General features: G+C 55.7%; 2 protein-coding genes across 2 annotated transcripts; one reads left to right on the plus strand and one right to left on the minus strand.

Annotated features, from left to right (window-relative positions):
• Nucleotides 1–848: 848 nt before the first annotated feature.
• Nucleotides 849–11,766, plus strand: CACFD1 (calcium channel flower domain containing 1). Its single transcript, XM_032200361.1, has 5 exons — nt 849–1,182; nt 5,767–5,839; nt 6,258–6,383; nt 6,469–6,576; nt 6,685–11,766. Exons 1-5 carry the CDS (start codon nt 1,059–1,061, stop codon nt 6,776–6,778), a joined length of 525 nt encoding a protein of 174 aa, XP_032056252.1. The 5' UTR covers nt 849–1,058; the 3' UTR covers nt 6,779–11,766.
• Nucleotides 11,767–12,318: 552 nt separating this feature from the next.
• Nucleotides 12,319–16,225, minus strand: SLC2A6 (solute carrier family 2 member 6). Its single transcript, XM_032200516.1, has 10 exons — nt 16,125–16,225; nt 15,366–15,528; nt 15,065–15,271; nt 14,395–14,494; nt 13,892–14,103; nt 13,582–13,734; nt 13,387–13,495; nt 12,995–13,168; nt 12,561–12,706; nt 12,319–12,474 (listed from the first exon to the last, which is right to left on the minus strand). Exons 1-10 carry the CDS (start codon nt 16,223–16,225, stop codon nt 12,319–12,321), a joined length of 1,521 nt encoding a protein of 506 aa, XP_032056407.1.
• Nucleotides 16,226–18,985: the final 2,760 nt, after the last annotated feature.

Below are 18,985 nucleotides of genomic sequence, written 5' to 3' on the forward strand. Positions count from 1 at the left end.
GTACCAGTTGTTCGGATACCAACAGGTTGCCAGCTGGGACATCTCTGATATGCAAAGTCCTACTTCAACTCCCATTTTCTAAAAACCTAATTCCATTCAGATTAAGGGGAGTGGTTTGCTTTTCCTTGAGGGCACAATTTTTTAACAATTTCCACATTCAACTCACATCCATTCAAAAATTCACGTTTCTCTTTCCTCTTAGCACACACAGGAATAACAGCAGCTAGTGGTTAGGGGAAGCAGGACCCAGGGTTCCTGCTTTACCTCTGACTTTTCTGCGTAACATTAGACAAATCGCTTCACCTTCTGCTGAAGCAAAAGCTCAGTCCTCAGAGAGGTAAAGGGAGTGAAGATGGAGGTAAGAGCAGAGTGCAGCCTGCTGTGCACTTGTGTTGTTGGTACAACTGAGGCACAGGGGCTACGGACACGGATGGCTTTAAGAGCTGAGGCACCCACAACGCCTCCCCCTGCGATTTGAGGCAAGAAGCTGTGTTATCAGCCCGGCCAAAACTTCCGAACGTTGAGGTTTGCGCGGCCACAGCTCAGCTGAGAGGAGAGGCTGGGGCTCAGTCCCAGTCCCCGTGAGATGACGGGTGCCTTTCGGGGCAGATGCTTGCCCTTGCCCCGAGCTGAGCCAACCGCCCTGGGCACCCTTGGGCCCGCCATGGGCCGCGCGCCTCCCTGCCTGCTGCTGGCTATGAATATGCACACACGGCTCTGCCCACTGGCTTTTTAATGAGTGTGACATCAAAGCCCTCCCTGCTGGAGGAGGGGACCCACAATGCAATAGGCAGGGAGACGTGGAGGCTGCTCCCCCCCGGCCGCTGGCATCGCCGCTGCAGGCAGAGCCCCTCCATTGTCAGCCCTGGGGGGCCCAGCCGTGCATGGGGGTGCGGGGAGAGGCCCACCAGCAGCAGGGCTGGGTTTAGGGGCTGTCAGCCTGCCTGGCCTTGCTGGAATAGGTGGGGGGAGTGTCACCTGGAGGGGCATCCCGCACTGCTGGGGCGCAGGTGGGGAGCGGGGAGCTGCCCCCTGACCCCCCGGGAGCTGGGGGGGCCATGAGTTCTCAGGATGACCAGTTCCAAGCAGCAGCCCCTGAGCCAGCGGCTCCCTCCGCCGATGATGGCATGACCTGGTGGTACAGGTGGCTCTGCAGGATTGCCGGGGTCATCGGGGGCGTGTGTAAGTATCCCCTCCCTCGCAGCCAAGGGTTCCCCACCGGCTCTGCTCGTGCATGCAAAAGCGCGGGGCAGGGGTCGTGCCTGCCCGTCCCTGGGCCGTGTTTGTGTACGGGGAGGCGGGCCGTGGGACAATAGTTTGGGGTTGCAGGTTTGCGTCTCGTCCACACGTGTAGTTGGCTGCGTTTTGGGCAGGAGGATGAGACAAGATGAGCCTGAAGCGGGGTGATGTCAGCTTGCACGTGAGAGGCGCACTGCGTGGTTGTTGAACTCGCTGAACTTTGGTACCTGGGAGAAGGGATGCGTCGGGGGGGATCTGCAAATCCTCGAGTTTCTTCTTGGATAAAGCTCATCTCCCATCTCTGGGAGTGGTGGGAGCAGCGGCCAAGCCCCCGGTCCTGCAGGAGGGCCGTGGGCAGATAAACGAGACAACGGTTTTATTGCGAGCACCGGGCTCAGGGCGCTCAGCGGGGTCAGGTGCAGGGTGTGAACGGGGACCCTGGGGTTTGCTTCTTCCATCCCATCTGACCGTCAGGTGTTTGTGTTCCTGCAACTTTCCTGTTCTGGACGTCACAGCATGTTTCCTCTTACTCCTGCCGTTTATCACGGAGGGCCTGGCTGTGTTTTCTGGAGGCGAGTAACGACCTTGGTTAGTGGTGTGTGTTTTTTAAGGGGTTTAGTCTTGGACGCGCAGAAGATGGGAGACAGCATACAGCGAAGTGAGTTGGCTGCGCTGTGAATTACCTGCTGCCGAAAAAAATTTTCCCAGGGAAAGAGTCTTTGCACCTTTGCCAGAAATCAGCTTGTCCCGTAGTGCTGTTTTGCTACATTCTGTGGGGAGATTAATAGCTCTTAAAAGCAGGAGGGACTGTTATGACCGCTTAGTCTGATCTCCTGCAGAGCACAGGATGGAGAATTCCTTCTGCTTCAGGTCCACGACTTCTAGTAAAACAAGAGCGTTTCTCAGCCAGTACAGTCAGCCCTGATTTATTCCCTCTGCTGTAGTGTTTTGTCTGATCCCTCTCTCTTCCTGCCCCTTTTCCATGCCTGTTCCTGCCTCAGGACTCGACTGTACAAGGCTGTGGTGTTTTTGCAGCCCACCTCGTGCGCTGTGGCATCACTGGGCAGCCCCTTTAAAGCCCTTTTTGGCTATGCTGATAAAACATAACGCTTCTCTTGCTTTTACATCTTAGTTGCCGAAATTCCAGAGGTGTGAAAAGATTCCACAAGGCTGCTCCTATGGGGCAGCACCTACCGGAGGCCTCTGGTTGGGGCAGGAGGCCTGGAGGCCGGCCGGGCCATGTCCCCTGGTAGCTCCCATGAGGGGGCCATGGGGTGATGTTGGTCCCACAAGCTGTGGCCTCGGCACCCTTCACGTGGCTTTGGTCCACACACAGCTTGGGGGATGTAGATGGAGGGTACAGAGTTGGAGGTGGCTCTGAGCAGCTCGCCGTGTGCCAGAGCAGCTCACGAGGGGCTTGAAAGCAGCGCGAGTCTTTGAAAGCAGATTTTTCCCCTCTATCTTTAGCTTTCAGAGCAGCCGAGTTGTACTTGGATTCTTTTCTCAAGCTTTTCTTCACAGCTTGGAGAACTCAGGACTTGTTTTTAAAGGAAAGCTGAGAGTTTTATGTGTTTGGGCGAATCTGGGAGAAGAAATAGGCAGGAGGATTGCCGATGATTTGGGGAGTCAGCCAGTTTGCTCTGTGGCCTGGCAGTCTCAATTTTTTGGGTCTGTGGGGCAGAGACCATGGCAGCCGGGGTCACAGGCTGCTGTTAGGAGCAGGGACATGGGAGGCCATGGAAGGAGGCAATCGTCCGTGCTGGTGACAGGCCTCCTCAAAACGCCCCTTGTTCAGCATCACCTCGTTGTAGGCGGCCTGTTAGGACAAGGGCTGACTGATAACTAGGCAAGGCTGGAGCGTGCCTCTGATTTCAGAGCTCTTTGTGAAGGAACAGAACTCGTTTATAAGGTTTTTGAGCATCTGGGTTGTGGCTGCTACGGGGCTGGGTTACTTTGTGCAGGAGGAAAAATTCCCTGTAGGATGGATGAGAAACTTTGTCAGTGGAGGTGAGGCTGGGAGGTGACACCTATTGTGTGCCAACACCTGTAACCAGCAAGATCGAGTCAGAAGGGCTGGGAGGTGGAGCATGAACGAGACAAACAAGGCTCGGGATCTGTTTCTGGCTCCTGCACAGCCTGGCTTGGTGACCTCGGCCGAGTCCCCTCTCCCCCTCGTGTTCCTATTTGTAAAAGGACGATGGGAGTCTGAGGCTTTTGTAAAATGCTCTAGGGGCAAAAATAGGGTTGCATTGAGGACAGTGACCAGCTGCTTGGAATGAATAGAGGCTTTGTGGGGGGTGGTGTTTTTTTCTTTTTTTACTTCCTTGTTTTAGCTCCCAGTTATTTGTGCTTCCCCAGGGCCTCAGGACGGGACAGCAGTTAAACAAATGGCAGGACTGTCTTCCATAGCTTACGTGCCATCGAGCATTATCTGAATTTGAAGCCTCTTGTGAGGCTTTGTTGTGCAAAAAGAAGTCTCTGGGTTGGCTCCGTGTCCCTTTTGGCTACAGAGGCAGGAGCCGATCCTGCCCCGGCGGGACCAGTGTGTGCCAGGCTGCCGCAGGATGCATTGCACTGGAAAGGAGACCGAAGGTCACCGAATTGTTATCTGTGGCTGTTGGCAACCACCACTGAGTGCAGTGCTCCTGCGACTGTAAACCTTTGACTCCTTTCCTGCTGGTTGGTGCTCGTGCTGACGTAGGGACTCGCTCAGCTCAGGCCGGCTTGGTCATTAGTCCGCTGGCAACCGGGGCGATTGCTTCGCTGAGGTGCCTGTGAGGACGTTTAGTGCTCAAGGGTTGTTTGGGGATGAAAACAAAACTCAAAAAACTGAACCAAAGCCCTGACAAAGCGAAACCCTGATTGACTAGAGTAAAAAGAAATTAAAAAATAGTAGGGCCAAAGTCCTGCTTGGGAAATAACATTCTGCCTCCCTAGGTTTGCTTCGTGGTTGAGGCTGATTTTGTAGCTCTCTGAACCTCTTGCCCTGCTCTGCTCCACTGTGCTGTTAACAGGGCTCTGCCCTGGCCCTTTCAGTGGTAGTCAAAATGCTGCTGGGTTTTGCTGTTTGCTAATAATAAAATGCTTGAAAGTCATTTAAGGTTATTTTCAGAAGTGTGCTTTTCTGTGAAGACAAAGTGTTACAAGTCCACGGTGCGGACTTGTCACAAGTGTCACAAGTCCCCTGAGCTCCTCTTCCGTGAGCATCCAAGGGTTTGTTGGTTGCAGAGTTAGAAACCTCCCTGCCTGCTGCTCCTTGCAATCCTGCTCGCTGGTGCTTTGCCAGCTCTCCGTCTGTTTGCATGTCTGCATCATCCCACCCCGGTGCCTCAGTTTCCCCCTACAGTGCAGGGACACCGATCCCTTTGTGATGGGAGGATGAGAAGTGCCCTCGGAGTGTGGCTGGTAGCGTGTCCTCTGGCATTTCTGCTCTGTTGGGATCTTGTTCTTGCAGGAATCTCCAGGAGATTTTGGGTCCTATGGGACAGTCCCAGGAAGCGTCTAAAAATAAACCTGTTTGGTTGTTTTCTAAAATCAGGGGGCCGCTTGCTCGTGGGGTGACCTTAGCCTGGTCCTATCATAGGCCTGCAGCTCTGTTTCCCACTCTGGTAAATAAGGGTAAATAAATATTCTTGAGGAAACCTTGAGGATTCAGCAGTGGATGCCTGAAGGAAACCTTGCAAGCGCGTGCCAAGCTTTTGAAGGTCAGGACTGCTCACAGCAGCCCTGCTCAGGGATTCCCTTAGCAAAACATGAGCAGACTTCAGAAATACCTAGACGCAGGCTGGTCTTCTCAGATTCACACCGCTCTCTTCATTATGCAGCAGCACATCCCAGGCCAGCCTTTCAGGGCTGTATAATTTCAGCTGCAGTTTTGCAGCGTGTTTGTGCATTAAACAAGTGGGGACGCAGCCCCTGCCTCACTGCTCTCCCCCCCGTGGGCTCGGGTTCCCAGGTGAGCAGCAGCTTCTCGGTGTCAGCGGGGGGAAAGGGGCCGTATCGAGTGCAGGGAGCGCTTTGCAAGTTTAATGAGGCAGGAGGTGGGTGCCTGCAGCCTGGCTGCTGGCGGCTTCCTCTCTTGGCATTACGAATTCAGGAGAGCAGGAACTATTCTGGGCCTTCCTTTAGCCAGCATCCACTTCCATTTGTATTAGCAGAGACCCCAAACTGGCTCTTTTCTGCCCCTCTCTAAAAGTTGCACAGAACCAGCAGTGTGTGACCGGGTTCACCTCTCCTTTATTTTCAGCCTGAAAGGGCTGCAAGTAATTTTTTTTTGCTGAACTTTTCCGCGTGCTGCTCTGAGATGGGTGCCTGCAGGTGCCCGGAGGTGCCAGCCAAGGCAAGGACCCTTCTGGGCAGCTCCAGCGATGTCTCCAGACGCATGAGCCAAAGCACGGGAAGGCACAACCCTGCTGATGTGGCTGCAGGGCAGGCTGGAGCTGGGAGAAGCCAGCCCTGCCAGCCAGCCTCTGGCCCCACTGTCCCGCGGGTCGTTGTGGTCACCGAAAGCCTCTTCTTGCCTTCCAGCCTGTGCCTTTGCTGGTCTGTGGAACTGCGTCACCATCAACCCCCTGAACATAGCAGCTGGCGTGTGGATGATGTGAGTGGAGTTTCTGTTCTTTTTTTTTTTTTTTTTTTTCTGCTGGGATGGAGATGTGATCCTTGGGGGTCCCTTCCAGCTCTGGGTACCCTGTGATCCTGTCCATTTGGCACCACGGAGTGAGGGACAGAGCTGGGAATTGCCAGCTCTTGCTCAGTCAGACAGGTGGAGACACGGGCTTTATCCTATTTATATCCCCCTTTATATTCCTCTTCTCTCCTTACCCCCTTTTCCACCCGTTTTTAGGTAAATACTGCAGTAACCTTACCCAAAATAAATCTGGGGCCAGGGATTGGGAATTACCAAGAAGGGGGGAGAGGGAAGCGGGGTCCAGCCCTGCTGTGTGCTGCTGCTTTGGTGTGGCCGGGGCTGCCCCTCGCTGTGGGGCAGGGTTAACTCTCGTGTGCTCTGCCTGGAGGCTCAACGCCTTCGTCCTGTTCCTGTGCGAAGCCCCCTTCTGCTGCCAGTTCATCGAGTTCGCCAACGCCGTGTCTGCGAGGGCGGACAAGCTGCGGCCCTGGCAGAAAGCTGCTTTCTACTGCGGGTGAGGATGCTCCCGGGGCCGGGCGCTGGGCGTTTCGGGTGCTGCGTTCCCCAACCCAGCACGGGGCTGCCTCTCTCTCTTTCAGGATGGCGGTGTTCCCCGTCATGCTCAGCCTGACGCTGACCACGCTTTTTGGAAATGCCATCGCGTTTGCAACCGGGGTGCTTTACGGCCTGTCAGCGCTCGGCAAGAAGTAAGAGATCTGCCTGCTGGGGGAGGGGAGGGGAAGGTGGATCTCCACCCCGTCCTGCACCCCATCCGTTCCCAGCTCACATCCCCTCGCTGTCCCTTCTCTTTGCAGGGGAGATGCCATTTCCTACGCCCGCATCCACCAGCAGCAGAAGCAGATGGATGAAGAGAAGCTCACGGGGTCCCTGGAAGGACAGGCCCTCTGAAGCCCCTGAGCTCAGAGGAACCTCACACGGACACTGAGGTGTTGGTGAAGATACGGAAACCCACTCTGCCCTTCCCTCTGCCTGCTCCCTTCTCTGTTACTCCGCTATTTCCCCGGACACGGCAGCAACTGGAAATCTCAGGGGCTGGGGCGGGCTGTGCCCTCCTCCCACACCAGCAGCCAGACCTCAGCACGTTGGCGGCTCTCTTCTCACCCTCTCAGAGGTTTAACACTGAACCAAATATCTCACAGTCCCCTCATTTTTTTTTTTTTTCTTCTTTTTTGTTCTTTTTCTTTTTTCCCTGCAGAGGTGCTGGCCCTTTGAGTGCTGCTGTACAAGCCTAAACACGTAGCCTTTCTCTCTTTTGATGCCTGGTTAATGAGCCTGCCCTGTTTTGCTGGGGACTGAGTGTGGGCAACACACTCACTGGGAACTGTTCTTGGAGCTGCCTGGCTCCACTGGTCATGTTACATGTTTTAAAGTAACGCGCTCTGGTGTGGCACTTCCCAGGCACAAAATACTAAGCCAGCGTTTAGCAAGACCTGGTGATGCTCATGCTTGGTTTAGTATGGGTCCAGTTAGGCTGGGCATCAGACATCACTGCGCAGTAAAGGGCTTCCAGCAAAAATCCCAAATGAAGACAACGACCACGCTGCAGAGAAGCTGCGAGAGACGCTGGGGCAGATCCGGGGAACTGTAAAGTACAGTCTCCCCTTCCTCTGGTTACAGCTTCAGGCAGTTTCTACAATTTACTTGAATTATACAAATTAATTACTTAGTCTGAACAAGGGTACTTGTCAAGCTTCACCTTTTTACTGGGGAGGAGGGGAAGGGAGGTTTGCTTTACCTCAGCTGAAAGAAGATAGTATTGCTTGAGCCAACGGTTCTTTTCTTTTATTTTTTTTCCTGGTGTAATAGTTGCTGATGTGCGTGAGCATCCTTCTCTCGTGAGCCCGGGACTGTGCTCTGCTATCTCTCCCTTCCCGTGTGTGCTCCTGCAGCCTGTTCTGCGTGTGGGACCTGCTTTTTGCTTATCTGGTACAGTCATTCTCATTGGGCTCATGCTTTTTTGCATCAGTCCTGGGCTGGTTTTGTATGGGGAGGTGGCATATCCTGCCTTTGCAAACAGAGAGAAATCTGTACCAGTTCGGTGGGGATAGCAGGTTATTGTCCTGGGTGTTTTGCTGCTTTATTCCAAGCTCTGTCATATTCTGTTTGTGTCGTGTCAGGCAGAACAGAACTGCTCACTAGGTCCAGGTCTCACGCTTCTCATCACAGTTTCTTCTGGGGGGGTTAATTTATTTGTTTTTACACAATTGCTTTTTGTTTTAATTAGGAAAAGGGAGAATAACTTATTTCTACATATTTATGTGTTCTGATGGGCCTCGTTTTCTCTGGATGTAGGAGAAAGGAGCGCTCTGTTCCCTGTCATTTGAAGGAAAGCATTGTCTTGTTTTGGGGGTCTCTCTCTGGACCCAGGGAGAACCCTGGCTGCTGTAACTGGGATACTGGAAAATCCTATTTCAGCCTTCATCGTGTTTCTCAGACTTTTGGAAAGTGTGCTGCCCTTCGATCCCTTTGTCTTACGGATGCTGATGTGACCGGATTTGCTTTTTCCTGCTGGGATGCAGGGTTTGTGCTTGGTGAAGGCAGGGGGCAGCTCTGGCGAGCAGAGGCAGCCTCTTGTCACCGTCCTGCGCTGAGAGCTGGGCTCCTGCTGCCTCCTGACTCTTTGTGGTCCCATTTGAATTACCAGGGTGCCAGAGGGGTCGTGCAGCTGGTGGCTGGGTGCTGTTCATCATCAGAAGCTGCAGGAGAGGGTGGCCAGGTACTGGTGCACGTGGGCGCTGCAGCAGGAGCAACGCAGCCCCTGGGAGCCGGGGGGCTAAGCTGCCAGCTAATGGCATTTCTTGTTTCTTCCGTGGCGTTCAGGGAGGTGTGAAGATTTGCACCAGGCAGGAATGCGGCCTGGCTTTATTTGCACACACAGCCCCTCGCAGCTGGATGCTGGGCAGCCGCTTCGTGCTAAGCCCCTTTTCCCCCGGGGCCTCTGAGCTGTAATTGCTCTGACACCAGCTTGTCTGGGGCGCCGAATAGGCACCGCCAGCCCAGATGCAGCTTGTTTCAATCAAGCCTCTGCCGTTTTGTAGCCCCCAGCTCCGGGCTGGTCCTGTGGCTGCGTGCAATATGTGGGACATTGGCTTTCCTTGTGCGTGCGTGCGCAGGGACCCCAGCCCGTGGCAGTGGGGTGGCGCAGGGGGATGCACCCCAGGACACCTCCGAGTGAAGCCTCAGTCATCATAGCCTTTCTGCACCTCCTGTCCCCAGTACCTTCATGGGGTGGCTGCGTTGCAGAGGCCTGCCTGGCAAGCAGGACATCCAAGTAGATTTCGAGGGGTTGGGGAGTTAAGTAGTGTTTAGTAGAGGACTGACCCATGTAGCGATGCGCATGTCTTTGGTAGCGACTGCTTTGCTCTGCGAGTAGTTCCGCAGGTGGAAGGCAAAGCAGAGGCGATAGATAACCCTTGCAGTCTGATCTACACCCACAGGGACGAACCAGGAGGATGGCAGGACTCTTGCTGGCTTTATCTGCCTCCTGGCTCACCTCTGCACGTCAGCTCCAGCAGCAGAAGTCCCTGGGGTGCCAGCAGTGCCATCACGCTGAGTATTGCAGCCACCAGCTTGGACCAGGCAAGCTAATAACTTGCATTGCTCTGCCACCATTAGCAGGATGCAAAGCCCAGCTCCGAGCTGTGGGTGTGCTTTTGTTGGAAATGAGCCTCAGGGACTCTTCTGCAAGAGCTGAGCTGGATCCTGTGGCGACGGCGCTTATCGCCTCTGGTTCTGCTCAGTGTCTCCGTGCCTGCCTGAACAGGAGGCGTCTGGGATCCGTGCTCGGAGAGCGCTGACTCTACAGATGCAGCAATATCGGGATGAGCACGTCTGGAGAGGGTGCTGTGGGGAATAGTGGCTGGCTGTGATGTAGCAGGACCCAAGCCAGATGCGGCTGCTGCTGGTCCGGTGAAGTCTGCGTGCGGGGCCTGCAGCACCCATGGCTTTCGGGGTGGTGCTGAGTTAGTGGCTGGTCTCACCTCGGTGTGAGGCTATTTTTGTGGAGATAGAAAAGACCTTTAGAGTAGTAGTATCACAGTAGTTAAGGTGCCCATTCACAGTGCATGGTGGTTATTAGTTGTGTTTAGAGGCAGGGGGCTAGGAGCTGTGCAAGAATAATGAAGTTAAAGTCCTGCTCTAGCGATTTTACAGGATCAGCCCAGTGCCAGCTGGCAGTGTACAGGCTGGAGGGCTGATCTAAGGGGTCTCCATGGAGGAGGTTCTGGAGGCCTCTTGGGAGAGAAGGGGGCAGAAATTTTGTTATGTGAGACCTCAGTAGCGGGTGGTGCATTGACTACAGCGAGTATGGAAAGACGGCTGGGAACCAGCAATAAGTGTGCACTTGGGAGCGGGGTGTTACACCACTCACTGTCTGAGCTGTGCACTTCTCTTACCCAAGTGCATTTATACAACATGCAACCCCTCCGTGTCCCATTCAGTCCCAGAAATTACTGCACTTGTGCATATAAGCTCCCCGTTCCCCTGGGGTTCTCCCCTGGGCGTGCAGAGAAGGGCAGAAGCTCCCTTTCTGCTGCGTACCCAGACCTTGCTGCTCAGAACAGGAGCTGGTTTTGTAACACCAATTGATTTTCTGTGTGTGCAGTGAATAAAAAGACCATTCTACCTCTGGAAAAAGCCCCCGTGATTTCTCAGACTCTAAATGTTGTAGCAAAAACCCTCACACTTTCTTTGTGGAATAAAGGAGATCACTCAGAAAATACTTCTCTAGTGTGGTTCGGGCATTTGCTCCTTAGGCCAAGCCCTGGGAAACTTAATTCATCTTTGTCATTTTTTTTTTTCTCAGGAAAAAAACATCCACTGTCTGCAGGGAAGGGTTTCACTGAAGTGAAGATATCAAGACCTGGTACATAGCCATGTGAGAAAGAGAATGCTCTAGGACAGGGCTGCCAGAGATCCTGATCTTCTGAAGGTCAGTGGAAAGCAGAGGCTCTTGAGAGCTCTTGTAATCTGGCCATGCTTCGAAACAGTCATATTCCAGCCAGGGCTGGACATCTTTCTGGAAACAGGTCTCGGCTGCAGAGGTTTGGTCTAATACTGACATTTCTCTGTGGTTTTGATTTTGGCCCATCTCTCTTCCTCTGTCCTAGGCTGCTTTAAATTAATCCTCTGATAAAGCACATCTTCTCCGTGGTGAGGTGCACCTTCTGCTGCAGGGGATCTAAATAGCACTTAGTGTTTCCTGAGATTCAGGTCAAATATGCTCTGTTGCCCCCCAATTCCTTGTCACAGCAGGCTGAAGCGTATCAGGAACGGGAGGACACAAGCGTAGCCACAGGCCCTCAGGTTGCCAAGTGCATTTCAGCGGGCTGGCAAATGCTCAGGCAAATGATCTCCAAGCCCAGCCTGTGCTGTTCTGCCCCTTTGGGAAGAGTTAGGTTGGATGCAATACTCAGCAAGGCCTTCATTCCTCACAGCCATAACCACCTCCTGCAGCTGTGCTTTACCCAGGGTTGTGTTCTTAAAAAAAAAAATCATAAATAAAGACCTTAATCTTGCAAGACATCAGGAAAGGGCTGAGAGCAATTTGCTACTAACTATGCAGTTGAAATCTCAGTGATGGAGGTGGAGGCTCTACACCCAGCTGTGATGGGGCACAGCCACCTTCCTTTGACGTGGATGAGTAAAACCCTGGGGTGGGAAGGACCTGCCCCACTACAACGTAGTCTGTACCTGTTGTGTCTTTCCTCCAGGGAATCACTTGCACTACAGCCGAATGTCTGTCTGTTCCCATGCTGTGTGTTGTGTCTTGAATTTTCTTTGTGAACTGTAGTTGGTCTTGTTCGTTAGGCTCCTAGTGTAATGTGTGTTTTTAGAGCAATAAAATGTGGCAGCTTTTTTTATAAAAAAAAATAAAAATATCTGGCTCTGCCTTTTTTTGAAGTCTTTAAGTACACGAGACCCACACGGGAGGCTGCAGGGTGCTGTGATCCCCCAGCCACAGCCCCTGCCTGCCTCTCCCCTCCCATCCCCCTGCAGCTTTCCTCTCTGCAAACCAAGGCAACGTCGTGCACTTGGAGGCAAAACTGCTTTATTCTTGCAACTACATGCTGAAAGGGTGCCAGCACGGCTACAGCTGTTAACTCTGCTCCAGCCAGAGCCTGGGGGCTCTGGGGCTGCTTGGGTGGCTGCTGAGCTAAGGACGTGCGAGGTTTCTTGTCCACAGCCACACGTTTTAGTTTCCAGGATGCTTTTAGTCCCAGCCTGGCAATGGTTACACAGTCCCATGCCTTGGGCTGACGTGGTGCCCCGAGAGCACCGGGTAGTGCTGAGTGATTTGGGAAGAGAAGGTAGAGTTTGGGCTGGCAATATCCATGTCCAAAGCAATACAGTCACTGCTGCCTGTTCCTCTTCCCTGGGCGGGGAGGGAAGCACCATCTTCGGAGACCTCCAGCTTCCACCTCCAGCTCCTACCTCATGAACGACCTTCTCCCTGTCCTGAAGAAGGCCTCGATCTGTTCCAGGGACCTGCCTTTGGTTTCTGGGACGCAGCAGCCCGTAAATAAGACGTTCCCAGCGCAGATGACGGCAAAGAACAGGAACGGCACCTCGAGGCCAAAGGCTTCCTGAGAAGCGGGGCAGAAAGTAGATGTGAGCCAGCTTGGGGGGCTCTGAGGAAGAGCTCTCGGACACCCCCCGGGACAGTACCCACCACGACCCGGAGGAAGAACTGGGTGAGGGTGAAGGCTGTCAGCCAGCTCACGACCACGCAGAGGCCCGAGGCCACCCCCCGGGCTTTCAGAGGGAGGATCTCTGACATCAGCAGCCAGGTGATGGGGCCCCAGCCCATGGCATAGCCTGCAGGGGAGAAGAGGGTGAGGTGAGGCTGCTGAGGCTTCAGAGCCCCTTAGGGGAGCACAGGAAAGCCCTACACAATCCTGCCCTGCTCCCCTGTCCGTCGGTCATTATTTTTTCCCCATGTACACTCTCAGTCCTGAAAAGCGACTTCAAATGCCATTTTTCTCAGCCTCCCGATCCCAATCCCAAACTCCTCGCCCCATATCACCCTGCCTCAGAGGAGAAATATCCCCCAGGCTGGTTTCCTGCTCCGTGCTGTGGTCCTGGGCTCTCGCCCCCTGCACCTACCCATTATGAAGAACATGGTAGCCAGGAGGGGGATGAGGGTGATGTAGTTGATGGACTCCGTAGGAGGGCTGGCAGAGCTCACCAGGGTCCTGTTGGTGATGGTGCCGTTCTGAGAAGAGGGCACGAAGTGGATGTAGAGCCCCATGGTCAGGTTGGAGGCCAGCATGACACCGGCTGTGGAGAGATGCAACAGCACCATGGGACTGAGGGGTGAGCGATCCCTTCTGTGCCTTTGTCCAAGCCCCTGGAGTCACCTCTGCTCAGGAGCTGAGCCACCACCAGAGACCCCTCCTGAGCCCCGTGTGGTTAAATTCCCACTCCTGCACATTTGCAGAGCTGCTGGAAATAGCTAAAGAACAATTGCCCTTGCACATCGTGGCAGAGAGACTTACCCGACACAAAGAGGAGAATCTTCCTGCCAGCTTTATCCATCGACACAGCAGCAATCGCCACCGAGAACAGACGCACCAGGCCGACAAGAGCCGCATCGTACTCTGGCTTCTGCAACAGCAAGAGCCGTGGGGAAGCTGAGAGGGGAGACCCAGGACAGGGCAGACATCCCCGATGACAGGGCAACCCGAGCTCACCAGGATGACAGCCGTTTTCTTGAATATGGGCTGCAGGTACACGAGGACACAGGTGACCCCAGAGAGCTGCTGCAGGAACCTCATGACCACGGCAATCAGGATGGGCTTGTAGATGAAGGGGTCCTTGATCTCAGCACAGGAAACCCGCCGGCTCTGGAGGGGGACAAAGTCAGAACGACAAGATATTAGGCCCTTGGGCACAACCACAGCACCCAGGAAGCAGCTCAGGAGATGCCCAGAGGATGCTGGACTTGACCATTTTCATATCACATCTCCCACGTGCTGGAGGTGAGCCTCGTCCTCTCCTCACCTGCTTCCTCACGCTGTCCTTAATCTGCTCGTACTCCCGGGCATAGTCCGTGTCCTTGCCCCGCAGCCAGCACAGTGACTGCAGGGCCTCGTCCTCCTTCCCCCGGGAGAGCAGGAACCGGGGAGAGTTGGGCATGAAGCAGAGCAGGAGGATCATGGCCAGCACCGGCACCTCCCCTGCCACGGCCAGCCAGCGCCAGTCCAGGAGCAGCCCTGCGGGAGGCAGCGAGGTTAGGAAGGGAAAGCACAGGGAGAAGCCTCCTGGCCTTGCTTCAGTGTGGGCACCCCAACAGCAGAGATTTAACAAAGTCAGAGAGGGGAAAACCAGAACAAGAGTTTGTGGTGTGCTGCTCTTCAGCCCTGACAAAGTCTCGGCAGAGCCCCTTGCACGCCCGTGGTGGTGGCTGCGAGGGAAACGGATCCATCAGCCTGCTAGGAAAGTTGTTTAAAATAAACCTGCCTTCCCTAGGGGCTTTCCTGCCCGCCAAACACCAAGATACTTGCCCAGTGCGTAGAGGATGAGGGAGCCCAGCACTGCCATGATCTGAGGACAAGCGCCCAGCATGCCTCGGACACCGGGGTGGGAGATCTCCGAGATGTAGACCTGCAGCAGGACAGCGCACACAGCGGAGCTGCAGCATGCAGCCAGCACCAACAAAACCCATCCTGCCATGCCTCACAGCCAGGGAAAACCCAAAGTGCTGGGAAACCTGTCCTTTGGGAGAGGAAATCTGCAGGAGCCGGTCCTGCAGCAGGGCAGGAGAGCCTTGTGGCACCCATCCCTCCCGCACCCATCCTCGCCTGGTGTGGGAGAAGCGCACGCCCAGACTCCAGTTACTGTAAAGACGTGCCCAAGGGTTGCTCAATCCTCCCCTTCCTCTGTTTTGTTTGATAAATGGAGGAAACTAGCGCCGGGGAGGAACAGGGCAGGGAACAAGGAGCTGCCTTCCACTTTCTGTGGACAGAAAAAAACCAGCAGCACGGGATCAGCTCAGGCTGGCCGTGCGGGGAGCTGCTAACCCGGTGCATCCTCCCCATCCCCTATATCCAGCTGCAGCCCTGAAGCTCTGCTGATGCCTCCAAAGAAGCAGAAGACCCCAGGCTCAACTCCTGCACCCCCCTTACCCCCCCTCCTTCCACCCCCTTTGGCAAACTCCCTCCTGGGGCATATTACCGGGATGGAGGCGGACGTCACGCCGCCGGCGTAGCCCGTCAGCACGCGGCCCAGCAGCAGCATCTCGATGCCCTGGGCGCCGGCCAGCAGCGCGTACCCCACGGCGGAGGGCACCGCCGAGAACATGATGCTCAGCTTGCGGCCCAGGCGGTCGTTGAGGAGCATGGCGCTGAGTCCCCCCGCCGCTGCCCCCAGTGTGAACACCGACTGCGGGGACACACAGAGAGAGAGAGGGGAGGCTTCGGTGGGTCCTTGTTGTCCCTGCCTGCACCCTCCCAGTAGGGACAAGCCTGCTCCTCACCCCGAACCAGGACGCTTTGTGCCGGTCTAGCCTCAGCGCAGGGTTGGGGTGAGCCTCCAGGGCGGGGATCACGGGTGAGGTGTAAACCAGGGCGAAGCCGAAGCTGAAATTCCCGAGGACGGCGGCGAACACGGCCAGGTAGAGCCGCTTGTTGTGGAGGCTTCTGAAGGGGACAGAGCGAGGAGGATGCGTCGGACACCACCACGGCACATGATGGGAAGTTTATCTCACCCTTTTTTGTGGCTTTTCCCCCGTGCAGCCCAGCCCTGCCCTTTGCCGAAGCTCCCGGCCAACCACGGAGGGGTTTTCCTGGGGAAAGGCCCTGGCTGGTGGGGTTTTTCTGAGCTGAGCAGCAGCCGCTTCTGCCGTGCTGTGTCTGCCCATCGTGCCAGGGCTGTATGGCCCCCGGGGTGGGTGAGAGCAGGACCCAGCTCCGTGGGTGCCACCGATGCTTTCCAGGTGGCTGGGCAATTGTCAGCCAAGAAACAAATTGAGAAAAGCAGAAGCTCACAGCAGAGCGACGGGGGCTTCTCTCAGGGCCCCCTATCCCACAGCAGGACCCCATGTCCTACAAGTGTCAGACACCCCAAAGCCCACCCACGACTCTCCCAGGCAGGCACACACAGCACCGGGAACCCTGGGCACGATGAGACCCCCTCAAAACACACCCAGGGAGCAGCAGCAGTGGGCAGCAGCTCTCCCACCTGCTCCCCAGCCCCAAAACGGGGCACACGGCCACCCCACGGCCCCGGCCCTCACCGCAGGTACTCCTTGTCCAGTCTCTTGCTGACGCCCTCAGGGAAGGTTCGGTACGAGGAGCTCGGCTTCCTCACCAGGGGCTCCCGTGCGCTCGGCTCCATGGTGGGGGCACGGCCGGTGCCAGATGCTTGAGGCAGGTTCTGGGGCCTGGGAGGAAGAGGCAGCTGAAAATGAAAGGGGAGAGGCCGCCCGGCGTTGCTTAATCGGAGAAATCTGCGCCTTGTGGGCTCGCGCACGGCCGGCTTCTGGGGAGGAAACAGGAGGGGAGGGTGGAAAGTCAGCAGATGGGGAGCCACGGGGGGATGAGGGTGCTCTGCGGGCCCTCCCCACGCACCCAGCCAGCCCTGCTGCACCCCACAGCACCACCACAGCAGCACTTATGGGGCTGATCCTCACCGAAACCCTCCTACCCCAGCAGGAAAGTCCTTTAGCTAAGGTCACGCCTCGTCCCTTGGGGAACCAGAAGCAGCTAGGCTGAAAAAGGGCTGGTTTTTTTTTTTTGTTTTGCTTTTTCTACTGGGGTGAATTACATTGTTGTGGCCCACCGCAAGGAAGGTTTTTCAATGCAGAGCAGAGGAAGGGAAGGAAACGAGAGAGGGGCGAGCACAGAGGGGGCACGAGGGAGCAGGTGCGGGCAATGACGAGCACTGATGAGGATGGATGAGGAGAGGATGGCATTGCAGCCACGTTGGGAGCTGCTGGGGGCTGGCTTTGCCCTCACCCCACCAGCAGCATTGTGCTGGGCATCTGCAGCTCCTGGGGGCTGCATGGTCCCAGTTTGCTCTGTAGGAAAGAAAGGGGACTGCTGGCTTTGCATTCGGATTCAATTAGCAAAAGGTGTCTTTCCCTAATTCACTCGTTTCCATGATTCACCTCAATCCGTGGTGCTTTTGGGGACCTCCTGGGTGGTTTCTGCACCCTGAGTCTGTGTGTGCTTCGGTGCTGCTGTGGCTCACGGCGCCTTCCCTCCGTGCCGAGCCTCGAGCAGCCTGCTTCCCCTTCTGCAGCTCCACGTTCACAGCCTGATCGATGCTGGGGATTTACACATTTACAGCTGACTCAGCCGCTCAGGGCTGGGATTTCTCTGCGGGAAGAAAGGTCACGGAGCAAGGGGATGTCAGGGCAGCGGCAGGCCAGCTCATCAAAAAAATTCCCAGAGCTGTGTTGGGCCGTGTAGGGGTGTCACCGCAGCCTCCAGGGATTTGCTGCCTCCCCTGGAGCTGGTACCTGCACCCTGGGTGTCCCCCCTGTTTGCAGACACCACGGGTCACCTCTTAGGCATGCCCTTTGTGCCGTGTGTCTGGGCCTGTGGTGGCACTGCCCTGTGCCAGGTCGTGGTCCCGCATGGGGTGCTGGTGGCCAGGAGGTGTTGGTGCTGGGTGCATCTTGCAGGCTGTGGAAAATCTGCAAGGACAGCCGATACAGAGGGAATTTGAGGAGGAAGGATGCTGCGAATTCACTGCTGTGTGAATTTGTAGCATCCTTCCTCTTCAAATCCCCTGAGGCCGCTCTTGGAGACAACTACTCTTTGTCCCCTCTGCCCCTCCAGCCTTTTCCCCAAATCAGTAATACCGGCTCTCTGCAATGCAATATTTACCAAGTTCCGCCCCAAAGCAGCTGTCTGTCAGCCCTGTGAGGGGTAAAATCCCCTCCACGAGCCTTTCTGGATGAAGATTGCCTGCAGGTGCTGAGCCCAGGGGTGGTCGCTGCAAGGCCTCTGTAGGCTGAGGCTGATACAAGGTAAGGCTTTTCTCTTTCTATTTTCCTCCTGATCCTTGTGTTTGCTATGAAGATCCCAGCTGTGGGCTGAATTAGCTATTTTTGACTTTTTCCATGGTTGTCTCGTTGCTGGAGGAGCTGCTCGGTGGCAAATCTTTGGGGCTGAGCGTGCAGCCCCGTGCGGGGTCACCCCAGCTCTGTGCTCCCAGGGGGTTTCTGTGCCTGGCTGTGGACCCTACTGGGACCAGTGCTGCTTACACCAAGGATGCAAATCATGCATTACTTGTCCGTGGTGTGCTTGGGGATGGTTGGAAGAAAGGCTTTTGTGCTGCGTTCATGGGTTTGTTGCTCTGTTGTCTGTGCGTTGGTTGCCCTTGGGTGTCTCCCAGGGGCTGGGAGCTTTCCCTTGCACAGGCAGGAGTTGAAGCAGGAGCAGATGACGGGTCCTGATGGTGTGCGGGGCGCTGCTGGCGGTGCTGGCCACTGTGGACTGTGGCCACTGCTGGCCACAGTTGTGGCATTTGGATGGGGAGAGGATGGCTTTGGGCAAGCCACCACAAGACAGCTGTCTGCATGCAATAACACCTCTTGCTTTGGGACCCCTGGGGCAGGGCAGTAGGGGCTGGAAACACTGGTGGGATGGGGATGGGACCCCCACCGGGCTAGGGGTGCCTCCTGGACATGTGGCTGCTGCACGAGCTTGCTGCAGACCTTGTGGGTGGATGCAGCATCTGTCCTAAAGGTAAAGCCACATGGCTAGAGGAAAGAGAGGAGTGCTTAACCCAACCTCTTCCCCTTCTGTTTGGGGCAAAGCGGTGTGTTGGAGAGGAGCCCTGAGCAGTCGGCTCTCTGAAACACGAGGCCTTCTCCAGTTTCTGCGCAGATTTGTCAACTGCTTCGGGCAGGAAATTGCTGCGTGTCTTGAAAACCCTCCAAACACCTGTAACGCTGGGAGCGCGGGGGAGCCGTGTCTGCGGGTCTGAGCTTGGCGAGCCAGGGCTGAACCACCAGGCAGGTCCCATCCCACGTCCCTAGAGCCACCACCCTGCCTCCCTGCAGCTCTCCGTGACTTTCTGTAGGTCCTACCAAAATATACAAGGGGTGAAAGAAGATGCTTTGTATCTGCGCTGGGCCATGGGCAT

This window comes from Aythya fuligula, chromosome 19 (assembly GCF_009819795.1).
Source record: "Aythya fuligula isolate bAytFul2 chromosome 19, bAytFul2.pri, whole genome shotgun sequence".
In the NCBI taxonomy this organism is placed as follows: Eukaryota; Metazoa; Chordata; class Aves; order Anseriformes; family Anatidae; genus Aythya; species Aythya fuligula.